Source organism: Lactuca saligna, chromosome 2 (assembly GCF_052625555.1).
Source record: "Lactuca saligna cultivar CGN05327 chromosome 2, ASM5262555v1, whole genome shotgun sequence".
Taxonomy (NCBI): Eukaryota; Viridiplantae; Streptophyta; class Magnoliopsida; order Asterales; family Asteraceae; genus Lactuca; species Lactuca saligna.
The window spans coordinates 153,740,836-153,754,316 of NC_136418.1; the positions used below are offsets into that span (position 1 = coordinate 153,740,836).

The following is a 13,481-nucleotide window of genomic DNA, read 5'->3' on the forward strand; positions in this document are numbered from 1 at the left end:
GAAACCATAACCATGAAAACCGAAAGCACAAAGTTTAGTGAGCTCCCCAAAATACCACATACCATACATACCATTAGGCTTAGCCCTCACATTAGGGCCAACCTACCATAAGGGCCTAGCCCTGCCAAACCAATGGGCCTAACCCGATCATACAAATACAAAAGTCACAAAGACAGTTAGCACCTACATAACATACAATGGGTCTAGCCCTTCCTGATCCATGGGACTAACTCAACATATAAATGAGCATAACCCAACATACTAATGGGCATAGTCCACCATACTAATAGGCCTAGCCCAACATACTAATGGGCCTAGCCCAACATATCATGCAAAAGTCAAAAAGAAAACTAGCATAACATATCCTAGTGGGCCGGAATTGGTGTGTTCGACCCACGAGTACAGCGATGAGACTCACCTCAATCCGTTGATAATTAAATGACTGCTCGGGTCACTGAACCGGATAACCTCCGTCGACTAACATTAAATACAAAACTTAATCAATAATTATCCTGAAACCCAAAATCTGAGGCCCACTCCATATACCAACTTCCTAAAGGGTAAAAGACCATTTTACCCTTTTCTTACTTGGCCCCAAACCAAGGCCCAACCCAATTGCACAAAAAAACCAAAATGGCAACCCAAAGCCAAATATGGCCCAACTTCCTAATTGGGCCTAAAAATCTAATGGGATCAATACCAAGAAAGCTCACGACCTAACCATGGCCCAAAATCAAAAGCCTAATGGCCCAACAAGGCCCAAACTCAAAAAGGCCAAAAATAGTTGAACTGGAGAGTACGCCCTGCGTACTCGAGACTTATGCCCTACGTACTCAACCTTGAAGCACGATGTACAAACAGATGATGCACAAATCCAACATTACACTGAGCATACTCCAATGTATGCCCAACGTACTCGTCAAAAGTCCAAAAACCAATATTAAGCTCTTAATGGGTTAAGCCAAGATGTCCAAAACATAGATCTGATCCCTAGGCAAGGTCTTAACCAATAAAGTTGCCAACTTTACCCTCCTACATGCCTTAATGGGACTCGACACTTAAAAACGAGCTTAATAAGGGTCTTAGTACTTGCATGAACCAAAATCTTCCATGAATTTTGCATTTTTATGAATAAGGGACCTTATTGGAGCTTAGATCTAGCATTCGCTACTGCTGGAGTAGATCAAAAGCTCATCTTTACTTCAAGGGACTAAAAAATTTCAAGGAAATACCATAAAGTAGATCCAACCTAAATGATCATCAAGGTATAAGCTTTTTAGCTTAGAAAGCTAGCAAATGAGAAGATACTCTTGGCTCTACAAGCTCAAAAAGCCACTCCTCCAAGTGTTCTTCCTCTTATTCTTTCACCACAATTCACCTTCCAAGCTTAAAAATCACTAAATGCACTTAGGGTTCGAATCTAGGGTTCAAAAGGATGGCGATATTAGGGTTTGGTGATGAGATAAGGAGCTTAAATAGGGTCGAAGACCCTAAATTAGGGTTTACATGAAACTGGAGTACGCCATACGTACTCCCATTACGCTGAGCGTATTGCTCTAGTACGCCTTGCGTACTAGAGCAATACGATCCCTAGTACGCTCATTACCCTTGCATACTCCCATGAAATTGGTGTCACGATCTTTCTCCCTAGTACGCCTTGTGTACACCCTATGTACATCCCGTTTACTAGGGTTAGCCTTAAACCTTACCATCTTCCGAAGGCCATAACTTCTTCATTATAAGTCTGTTTCCGACGATTCTTATATCCACTGAAAGGTAACGAGAAGCTCTACACTTCTATACACTCATACATTCCTTAACATTTCCTGAACTAAAAATCCAATTTCTATAAAAGCCCGAACTATCACTTTATTGATATACCCAATTACCCATTGGCTCCAAAACACAAACCGAACTCCCGGATCATCTAAATTACATTACCCACACCCAAATGGGTTTAAATCTCTCTTCCCCAAAGGCCCTAAGCCTGATGATAACACATCTTCGGTCCACAGCCCCTATTTAGAAAACGATTCGGAACAAGGCATTAGACATTGTCTATTATCTTTGGTAAAATTGTAACATCCGATTTCATGAGGTACAAATTTCACAAAAATATAAAACTTTTATTTTTACTTTTTAGTTGATGAGAAGATCAAAGTGAAGATAATCTGACATCGATAGTTATTCTCAATAAAGCATACTTGGAAATATCAATAAACAAAATCTAATGTTTTGAAAACCAGTTTTTTACTTGAACCGATCTAATGATCGGTTTTTGGTTTGACCGTCAGTCTACATCTAGCAGCGATGTGTCTCAGCTTTGGAGTTGTGTACACTCTGGATAACCTGATCAATCGAGATATTCATTTTCTTTTAAAATAGACTGTTTTTTTTAACGAGCTAAGTAAAATCCAAATATTTAAATCAAATAAACATGTTCAAAACGTTTTTTACCAGTTTTATCATGTCGTTTCAACCCGGGTTTTGAAAAAATCGGCTGGTTCAATCCGCTCTAAAACTTAGCATAAAATTGACTGTTGTTGAATCGCTCTTATTTTTTAATTTTTCATATATATCTTTTTATTTTTTTCATATTTTTTTATTTTTCATAAATTTGATAATTTTTTTTTGATATTTTTCAAAAAGTGTAAAATATATGAATCTATTAGAGTATGTCTTTGAATTTTATTTTTTGTTTTTTATTTTTGTAATTTTGGTTATTTATGGTTTCAATTGTTTTTTATTTATTTTATTTTATCTGAATTCAAGTATTCTCCCATTTTCACATTTTTTTTGCTGAAGATATGGTTTTTTTTTTTTTTGGAAAAAAAAAACTTTATAAAAACTTCAATAAAAGACCAAAATATAATACAAATTATAACCAAAACATGAAAAAAAAAAATAGTATATGTACTCACCATATTCATTAATATTTTGTTATTTGAAATTGAATTACATATTAGACGGTAGCAATTGATTTTGACAACCGGTATAAATTATTTGTTGTAAATTATAACAAACATATTTACATATAAATAATTATTTAATTTATTATTTTCAATACAAGCTTAATGTCAACATAAATAAATAAATAAAAATACAAAAAAATATTAAAAAAAATGAAAAAGAAACGGAGAACACAAGTTTAGTTCTGACTAAAAATATAGAAATATATAAAAAGTTAAAAACTCGAGTTTAATTTTATTAAAAAAAATCAGAGTTCAAGGTCTAATTTTTTTATTTTTTTAGAACAACTTAGTTGTAAGCACATTTTACCCACAAGAAGACTTGAACCCTTAATTACTTAGAAGTGGGACATATTTCCATTATACCTGGTATCGCTAGGCTACACGCCGTCTAATTAAATATTGAAAAAGTTTAGTGGTTAAATCAAGTCGTTTTATCCCCACTTAGGTCACATGGGCATGGGAACCGGCTATGCTGATGCATGACGCCAGAAGGGCCAAAATGAACAAAAGTTCAGACTTAGGATCTAGTTTAGCGTGATAAATGTTTAGTTGACTAAATCAAGTTAAAATTGAAAGTTTGATGGTTATTTATTTGAGTCAAAACTCCCTTTCATTATACAGTACGAAAACAAAGTTATTTCCAAGCATATATGATTGTAACATGTTGTATCCCTTAAAGCTGTAAATTCTCATAATATGAAGACCTCCATATTCCATAACCAGTCCAAAACTTAAGCCGAGTACTGCTGAATCTTCTACAACAATCGATTGACAGACACTAAAATCACACCATATGAATTTTGACAGTTGTGTAAATTCCAAAACAACCAAGTTACATTAAAATCACATGATTTGATCCGCTTCTTAGAACTCTAAAACACGCACACGAACAACGTGCAGCAAGAGGGCTACCAAAACATTTGAGTTTTGTTAACAAGACTATACATATAAAACACCTATGGACTCACATTTGCATGTAACACCAAGTACATAAAACTAAAACATATATCAGACAGATGGGTGTCTAAAAATTGTCTTGTTTTTTCAGAAGTTTTTAGAAGGGAAAGGTGTGATTCATTTGACATTATTACCATTTGCATGTTTATGGAAGGGCCAAAGGTTTACCAAGCGCTCCAACACCCCTGCACTTTTGAAGTAACCCGAGAACCCCTGAGGAGTTGTTGGTGGGGGGAAGTCTTCTGCAGGCATTGCAAATGGCCTAACCATCTCTTCCATCTTATCCAATGTAAGATACGACCCCACTTCTTGTAACCTCTCTGGACCCATTATCGGTAAAGTGTGCTCCTGATGCAGTGAAGTCGCCTCCACACCATTTTTCTATAATTTAAAAAAAAAAAAAATCATTTACAACATAATAATATTATCCTGAACACCGCAATTTCTAGTTGTAAAATAAATCTACCTACCTCCAAAGGAGATAAATCTGCACCACGGCTAAAAGTCATCTCCAAACGATACCTTTTTGGGTCTTCCAAATTTACCTGGGGCGGAGGGATATCAATTTGCTTTATTTATTTTTTATTGCTATATAGGACAAAAAAAAAAAAAAAAAACCAACCTCGGTATTTTCAAACATCCTTATTACGATGTAGCTCATGTAATCGAGCTCCTTTGTTTTCAAAAGCCGCTCCAAAGCATTGTCACAAATGAGGCCCGCCTCCCCTTGAAGGGATTCATCCAAGTTACAATAACGAAGAACATTCATCAACGAGTGAATATGAGATTCCTGTCATAAATTTTTTTTTTAAAAAGAAAAAAAAAGGAAAAAGCGGAATCAGAATTTAATAATAATGATGGTGATTATTATCATTATACTATACTTACTGATGTGAAGTAAAGACGGGTCCGAACATGTCTCTCGGGTGTCCGCACATTGGCATATCTACACAAGTAAATTATTAAAGATGAAAGATACGAATTAGGTTATTTTATTAAGCACTCGGTACTCACTTTGGATCCAAACGGTATTTAATTTCTTTGTCATCATCCTCATCTTGATCCATTGACTTTTCACTTGTGAAGCTTGTTCTTCTTGATTCTTCACTTTTAATGATGGATTTAGGTGGATGATCTATATGTTCTTTCACATTCTTCATGGAATTGGAGGTGGTTGACGTTTGACACTGACTCTTCAATTCTGCTACATTAGTCGCTTCTTCACGTGTATTCCTCAAATCAATTAAAATTTTACCCAATAGACGTCGAGCGATCTACAAAGTTGGTCAACATGGTGACAATATATATATATATATATATATATATATATATATATATATATATATATATATAAAACCAAAAACATGATAGATGAAAGTGTTGAGATAGTTAGTTACCTTGGAGCCTATTTTTAGTTTTTGCTTTGGGTTGATGCCATACTCATTTGGAATAACACCATCAGCAAGTAACTGGGATGAGCATTTAGGAATTAAACATTTACTAATTAATATACTACTTAGATTACATTACATAGAATATATTTACCTGAGCAACCTTGAAAAGCTCATCAAGTCCATCTATATTAAGATGTGCATTGTGCAGCAGATCATACTTGCATGAGTCGTAAACATCTGGAATTTGTGTTATGTCATACCTACTGTTGAAGGAAATACAAAGAAGGAAAAAATGTTAATTAATCAATCATTATAATAACCATGAAACAGAATTAATTTGCAAAAAAAAAAAAAGAAGCTTACTCTTTGCGTTCATTGTACAAGTCCCTTTCAACTTTTCTCCATCGTGCATACATTAAAAGAAAGCCTTCACTTCCACAGGGTAATCCAGCAGCAATTCGGTCAACATCTATATTTGTTTTACCAAGTGCTCTTGCTTGATCATATGGTGGAATCACATCATATGAGGTTGTTTCAGCAAGCTTTTCATCTTCATCTTTTGCTAGCAGTCTCACTTGTTCAGTAACTTTTTTAGTCAGCTTTACCTATAAAACACAATATTAAACCAGTAAGATAAATATTTAAATATTTTACCAGCCTAAATTACCTATTAAATAAATACTTTACCAGTGTAGGTAGAAGGTCTGCCGCATTGAGTGGAAGTCCAGCCCCATCAACCATCCAGGGCTTTTTATTAGATAATCCGTTTGCCTGTGCTGCCTTCACTCCAGTTGTTATCAATTCGTTCAATCTCGCCTAAAATAGCATTAAAAAAAAAAGTTAAATTTATATGAAGCAAAAAAAAATTATAAAATAAGAGTAGAAGAAAAACAACCTTAGCTTCTTCCATTTCAATACTTGCATTATCAAGTCCATCTAGCATTGATGAATCCTTGCTAACAAGTGAAACCAGAATTGGTGTTAATTGCCCTTCCAAGTCCAGGAGCCCCTTGGCAAATGCAGCAGCTGACATCTGTCAAGATTGATGGATGAGTCATCAATTGGGGACCACAAAAGCAAAAAACTGAAGATGATATCAATACCTGCACACGGCCCTCATCAGAGCTGTAAATTTTAAGGTCATGGCGATATGTGCTGTGAAGGCGAAGGAGTCCAGTACCTTCACCTGGATACATATTGTTGCGAAAATATCTCCCAAGTTCTTCAGCCTGTAAATGAGCAATGCACATATATTTAAATGATTATTAACCATGATTATATATCATATATGTATTAGAAGACAAAATAAATACCTGTTTTCGACCAGCATGTGTAAGAACACCTCCATATTTTAAAACCATGAGTGCTTCAATGGGGCGTTCTTCTTCAGTATCACCTTTTGCAACTTTAACCCACTTAAGTGGCTTAAGTTGAACCTTTCGATAAATGCCTGAGAAATGTCCACCCTGTAAACAAAGAAGTTGTCACCTAATTCATGAAGTATCTTCACTTAATCAGCTTAATATATGAAATGAATGTACAACTGCAGTAAGAATGATAAATTTAAATGTAAACCTCTTCAAGGACTGCTTTGACTTGACGAAGCTTTTCCGCATGTTCAATGTCTTCTGCCTCGCTGTCACTTCCAGGACCAGGTCTATTTTTGAACCAAATATCCCATTAAAAAATATATATATAACATTAAATCTTTTACTAATTAATTAAAATAGTAAAAACAGAACTCTTAGAAATACCTAGTACGAGGTACTAATATCCGTGTAGCATCTAACAAGTCCTGCAACTGAACTGCACTTTTGAGTTTTGTCTGCAAGAAAGGAATAAAAGATAAGTCAAATTTTAACCACTAATTTTAGCAACAAATGAAATATAAAGTTAAGAGAATAAAAAGCACCTCAGCTCTGGGTCTTCCCCCATTGTATTTTAGCATTAAGTTCAACAACTTTTCCTCAGTGACTTTCAACTTTACCTTTTGTTTTGGAGTTCTATCACCACTGTTCAAGTAACAAAAACAAAGCTACTCACATCACAAATAACAAAACAAGTGCTCTCATTTAACCTAGAAAAGAAAAATAAAATAAGGATTTATATCTTACTGACGAATAATAGCAATCACACAGTGTAACTCCTCGGATTGTCCAAAAGAGCCAATGATCCCACTTCCCTGACGTGTTAGCCCCTCAGAAGGCTGAGCTGGCTCACTGACTTTCCAAGGTAAAACTGGTGGGATTGTTGTTGAAAGATGGGGAGCTTTTGCATCTAGAAACATCTTCCTCAACACACAAGCAGCATCATCATAATATCTGTAGTTATTGTTTTACATCATCAAATCAAAACACAACAACTCTCTATTAAGAGTAAAGAACTGCAAGTATGTTGCTATTATGAGTTACATATTGCTATTAACTGTATAAAAATGTAACTACATTGCTATTATGGGTAAAAATCAAGTACATTGTATATATTGTAAAAGTAGTAAAGTACGTTGCTATTTCATGCAATTTTCCCTTTTTTTTTATTTTACTTTGGTTCTTTCTGTCACATCACATTGGACATTTTTCATTTATAAGCAAGTAATGTGTGGAGGTCTTGATAACAAGTTAATTTAAATACATACAAATGCAATGCATCTACAATGAGACAGAGCATCTATTTCCTTAATCCTTAATAGAGAGAATAAACAATGCATGTAGATATGTGTAATTAATGATTATTACTTGTAGGAGTTTTTGACAAAGCTCCACCCATTCACATCACAAACATACGAACGGCCTTCACACCGCAACAGATCAAACCCGCACACCTGTAGAAAAATGAGTATTGTGAGAATAGTTTGTTAGAATGTAAGGGTAAAATGGTCATTTAGTCTCATTCAGATGGTTTATTCAGCCTAGAAAAGAAACAGACGTCATTATTCATTCAACCACTTTACCCATACAGGACTTAATGCCTTAATGGGGGAAAAAACAGGAAACAACCCCTAAGTGTCACAAGCAAGAAGATTTAGAAAGTGGCAGAGGAATTAGATTAGATACAAACACAGAGATTTCTTGAATCTATAACATGTTATTAAAGTTGAAAGCCAATATCGGAATAATATAACCTACCCCTTGCCTAAATGCAATGCAAACTTCTCTTGCCATTTGTTTTTCATTTGGAGTAAGAAGCACTGGATACCTGACCTGACATTTCAAAAAAAAAAATTAAAAAATAAAAAAAAAGAGCATTAAAAAGAAGCAAAGAATATGACTTTGACTTTGGTCCATGTCCATCTATCACTTACTTCTTTGCCATCTGGATTTCTCATAACTACACCATCAACAACAGGAGATTTCCTTGCCTCAGCATGTGCATATTCTGGACCAACAGTATACACCTGTACCACAAATACAATCCATATGTCCTGAACAATTACACAGGAAAATAAAATAAATGTTCAATCAAGAATTTAAGCAACCTTAACATCTGTTCCACCAGTTGGCATAAATTCCTCATATATATAAGAGCCCTCACGTCTCACTCTTCTGACCTCTGGATGAAACTCACTTGATCTGTTGCCAACCTGAAAGACACCTCTTGACAGTTTAGTTCATAGTAATTACAAATTAAATACTTAATACACATAGCAATTATAAAAACTCACCTTTCTAAACAATTCTTTCATACCACCCCCTGCTGCACTTGGGTAATATATCATTATGCTGTGATCATCACCTTTAAACAAGAAAAAACAGAAAATAAATAAATAAATTCAAATTCCAACCATACTTAGTTATTGACCTGAACGCACATTACTAGCAAACAGGGAAAGTTGGAGAAGGTGTATGAAAAGGATTGTGAGATATGCATACCATGAACAGGCTTCTCTACAAAAGGCTTCCAAAATCGCTGCCCATGAACCTCAACAAAATCTTCTTCCTCAACAAAATACTCCAAATCTTGATATGGTTTGTCCCTATTTACTAATGCGTATCTTGGAACTGGAATTCCATACATTTCCAGGCACTTGATGATGTTTAAAATGAAAACAGAAAAGAGAGAGAGAATCACCATTAGTAATTGGGGAAGACTAGAACTAATGCATACAGATATTAGCAAAACATGGCATTTATGACAGTTTATTAAATGCTATACCTCATATACTTTCCTCCGGTCATGAAGAAGGTGTTGTGGCCCCAATTCGTTCACAAGGAAAGGTCTGGAACAAAGAATATGTAAAAGGTAACATGAGTAACCAGCTTTTTTTGCTGGATTGTTGGTAGCTGTAAAAAATGCTAGTATAAGATAACAAATGTCACCTTCAAACTGAGAATACTAATCTCAGTATGAAGGTAAGAGAAACACATACTTCCTTAGTGCAGCATAAGCTTCAGCTTTTTTAAGAGGATATCCGGAGGAATGGAAAGCAATCAAACAATCACATATTGGCCACCTGAGATAGCAAGCCATATAATGAATAATCAAAGACTAGAAAACAGTAAGAATTGATGACTAATTGATATTTTGCGAAGCGATATTGTATAATTGTACCTCTCTATCGGTTCATCCAGGATAACTCTGTCCCCAAAATGGATGATCTACAATATAAATATGTTATTACCAAAAGTTTTAGCATAAAAACTGGTACTATCAACAGTTTCAATATCAGCTGCTTGCATGTCAACAACATTACGAATAATATGCTGTCTAATAGCAAACTTTTTCTAGAGATGCCGATCGCCGCACTTAACATGGAGCCACTTGCTATTTAGATCTTCAGAATATCCGAATCTCACTTCTATTTCATCCAAAAGCGTACCGAATCAATCTAAAAATAAAGTCCACAAGTAAAGTACTGATAATAACTTGCCTCAAATTCACCGAATGCTTGCAGCCTCTCTAAGATTTGCCCCATCGGAGCCGAGAAAACCTAATGTCGCCGTCACCATCGGGAGGAAAGAAAAAAAAACAAAAATCAATAAACGAAACCATAAATGAAATGAAATCAAGTGAGAAACGCGATCACTGAAAACACATTCACTGTAGTTTCTCATCCATCGGAGAACTAGATGTGCGTGTAAAACTCAAGAAAAAAGGAGCAGAACCTCGGGGCCGCATTTCACCTTCTTTTCCATAACACACACACCGACTTTGATCTTCTTCCCGACACCATTACTTCCCCTCCCCTCCACCATCTCTGCTTCTTCTCTCTCCAAATGTAGGTATCACTTTTCAAACTGTAATTTCAACACAACAAATACAAACAAAAAACTCATTGATATACATGTATACACCATACATATAACATATATACGTATGTATATGTATATATGTAAAGAAAGAGATTGATAAGCAAGAGTACTACCTGAAAAGCGAGAATCTGAGCCGAAGGAAATAAGAAGACGAGTGAATCCCTGTGATCTCGCTCTCAATATCAGGAGAAAGGAAAAGTGGTAACGGAACATGCCTGAAAAAGGAAAAAGTTGCGGATTTATAAGGATATCCGGGAAAAAAATATTTTTGTTAGAGAGATAAAAGATAATATGTATGGGGGGTGATTCTGGAATATACACACATATACCTCTTTCACGGCAAAAGGATTCACTCTTTTTTCCCTTATGTGGTCATCCTATCCCTTTCGGCTTTCTCTACTCTTTTTTGTACGTTTCCCATTTCAAAAAAGAATTGCTCAAAAAGATTTTTATAAATTATGCAATCAGATCATTTTCAATTTTAATATTAATATTAAAGAACATAAAAATTAACGATTTTGAACATCAACTCTTTTTTCTCTTTCTAACCACATTAATTTTTGTGCTTAAAACGTGGTGGAAGAGCCTATACAAAATACCAGTATAATTTTTGTGCTTAGAAACATTGCTAACGAAAACAATATTATTCTATCAATCCGGCCATGTTGTTAGTTTTTTGTGATAGAAAAGTTTTGTTTGGTATGGATAAATATCAAGAAGGGGATAATAATGACATTTCATGTTTGTCTATATTAAATCCCAACGTATTTTTTATATGTATTACATCATTAAGATTGTTATAACCGTTTAGAAATAATCTTTTTTATCGGTTTCTTCCTGTTAAAAGTATTATTTGTAAACGGTTAAAATAACATTAATGGTGTAATACGCACAAAAAATACGTATGGACCTAAAATGGACAAACAAGAAACGTGATTACCCTCCTAAGATTTTTATATTTATTATTTTGCATACATATTTTAAAGATTTTTAGTATTTATTTTTATATGTGTATTTCATATAAAGTTGTTGAAATTAAAAAGAATAAAAAGTAGAAAGGTTTGGATTGGATTTTGTAACCACATCATCCAGTTAACCTCTAACAAAACAAAACCTCTAGCAAGGAGCTAGAGAGAATAACAAATTAAGGTCAGATTGGATTTTGTAACTACATCATCCAATTAACCCGAGCATTAGAATTCTGAAACGAAAACCAACGAAAAGAAAGATCCACAACAGAATCAAAGAGCCTGTATTTTCTAGGTTTATTGTTACTAAAAAGTAAAGAACTTCGAAACGTCCAAAGCACTCATATGACCACCATGAACACCGACTCAACAATCGGGTGTTCCATATGAACCGTCGGTCTAGAATCCACCCAATCCACCACTTTACGGATAGATGAAAACGCAGGAAGGTCCAAAGGAAGCCAATACCCAACCCAACTCCAAACCTGATCAGCAACTGAAAACTACAACAACAATTGCTTCACATTTTCTTGAGAATTATAACACACAGGACACGATAAGGAATCTATCACCACCCCTCTTTCCACCAGTTTAGCTCTTACCGGAATGTGATTCAAAAGCACACACCATAAAAAAATGTTAATTTTAATAGGGACAAAACGGTTCCACCTAGTAGGCATACTTCCCATAGGAAGCGTCATATCATTAACCCAATTTTGTACTAATTTAACAGTAAAGATACCCAACGATTCAAGCTTCCAAGACCACTTATCCGGGATTTCCCCTATGTGAATAGGATTTAATATCTCCACAATATAATCAAATTGGGTCGATTCAGCCCCTCCTTTAATCCCCCGATGCCAATGAAAATTCCATCCCCCCGAATCTCATTATTCACTCACTCGAGCATCTTGATTAAATGCCAAAGCAAAGAGCTTCCCGAACCGCTCCCAAACCTCGTTTGAGTCCCATCCCCCACCACTCTATACATGGAATTAGAAGGAATGCAACCATTCTCATAGAGATGATTAATGGATCCTATAATCTTTTGCCAAACACCCCCTCCAGTTCCTATTCTCAAATCGTCCGAAAAACCACCACCTTCCCCATGATAAAATTTGACAATTTTAACCCAAAGAGCTCCATTGTCATTAAGAAACCGCCACTTCCATTTATAAAGAAGGTCGAGGTTAAAAACATCCAAACTACCAACCCCAAGACCTACAAGTTTCTTATTTAAAAAGTAAAAATTTACTATAGGGGTTTATAGTTTCGTACAGGGATAATGACTTAGGAGGCTAATAACGTTTCTCGTTTGTCCATATTAGGTGTCTAACGTATTTTAGTGTGTATTACACCGTTAAGGTTGTTATAACCGTTTAGAAATAATCCCTTAATGGTGTAATACACACAAAAAGTACGTTAGAGACCTAAAATGGACAAGCAAAAAATGTTATTACCCTCCTAAGTCATTATCCCTATGATGAAGTGTTCAGTTAGTTAACTAAATGTTAAAATATATTTGATAGTAGTTTTTTAATTTTTTTTTAATTACCTTAATCTATTTAGTTAATGTACAAAATAAAATTTGTTAAGCAAGCAATGAAATAAAAACCAAGAAAACAATACATATAATTAATATGATTCGATGGACGTGACTTATGTTCACGAACAGATATCGAATATCACTTATATTATTCGAATGTTTCAAGTGATACATTGAAAATCCTAGCTACGAATACTCATAACCAAAAACCTAACAACTATTAGGTAAGTAAATTTTGGTATTTGGTTGAGGTTAACTTTATTAATGCATTTATTGAATTTTTTGATTCGTGCAATTTTCCTAAAGGTTGCAATCCCTAGTTTATAGCTCTTATTCCTAAAGTTCAGGATGCTAGACGTGTTTCAGATTTTCATCCTATTAGTTCGATAGGATAT

General features: G+C 34.7%; 1 protein-coding gene across 3 annotated transcripts; it reads right to left on the reverse strand.

The window, feature by feature from the left end:
* Nucleotides 1-3,766: 3,766 nt before the first annotated feature.
* On the reverse strand, nt 3,767-10,861 carry LOC145032198 (inositol hexakisphosphate and diphosphoinositol-pentakisphosphate kinase VIP1-like). 3 transcript variants are annotated; one of them, XM_078980927.1, is made up of 28 exons: nt 10,686-10,861; nt 10,444-10,557; nt 10,191-10,250; nt 9,872-9,918; nt 9,690-9,773; nt 9,476-9,539; nt 9,193-9,346; nt 8,985-9,055; nt 8,799-8,903; nt 8,625-8,717; nt 8,449-8,523; nt 8,059-8,144; nt 7,438-7,644; nt 7,236-7,335; nt 7,078-7,148; nt 6,899-6,980; nt 6,637-6,789; nt 6,427-6,552; nt 6,219-6,356; nt 6,011-6,139; nt 5,687-5,928; nt 5,475-5,586; nt 5,327-5,398; nt 4,944-5,203; nt 4,818-4,875; nt 4,552-4,719; nt 4,400-4,474; nt 3,767-4,310 (listed from the first exon to the last, which is right to left on the reverse strand). In XM_078980927.1, exons 2-28 carry the CDS (start codon nt 10,513-10,515, stop codon nt 4,047-4,049), a joined length of 3,168 nt encoding a protein of 1,055 aa, XP_078837053.1. In that variant the 5' UTR covers nt 10,516-10,557; nt 10,686-10,861; the 3' UTR covers nt 3,767-4,046. The 3 variants fall into 3 exon arrangements, with proteins under 3 accessions (XP_078837053.1, XP_078837052.1, XP_078837054.1); XM_078980926.1 differs by having other exon boundaries at nt 10,426-10,557; XM_078980928.1 differs by lacking the exons at nt 10,444-10,557; nt 10,686-10,861 and adding an exon at nt 10,014-10,118 and having other exon boundaries at nt 10,191-10,255.
* Between the last annotated feature and the right edge of the window lie 2,620 nt (nt 10,862-13,481).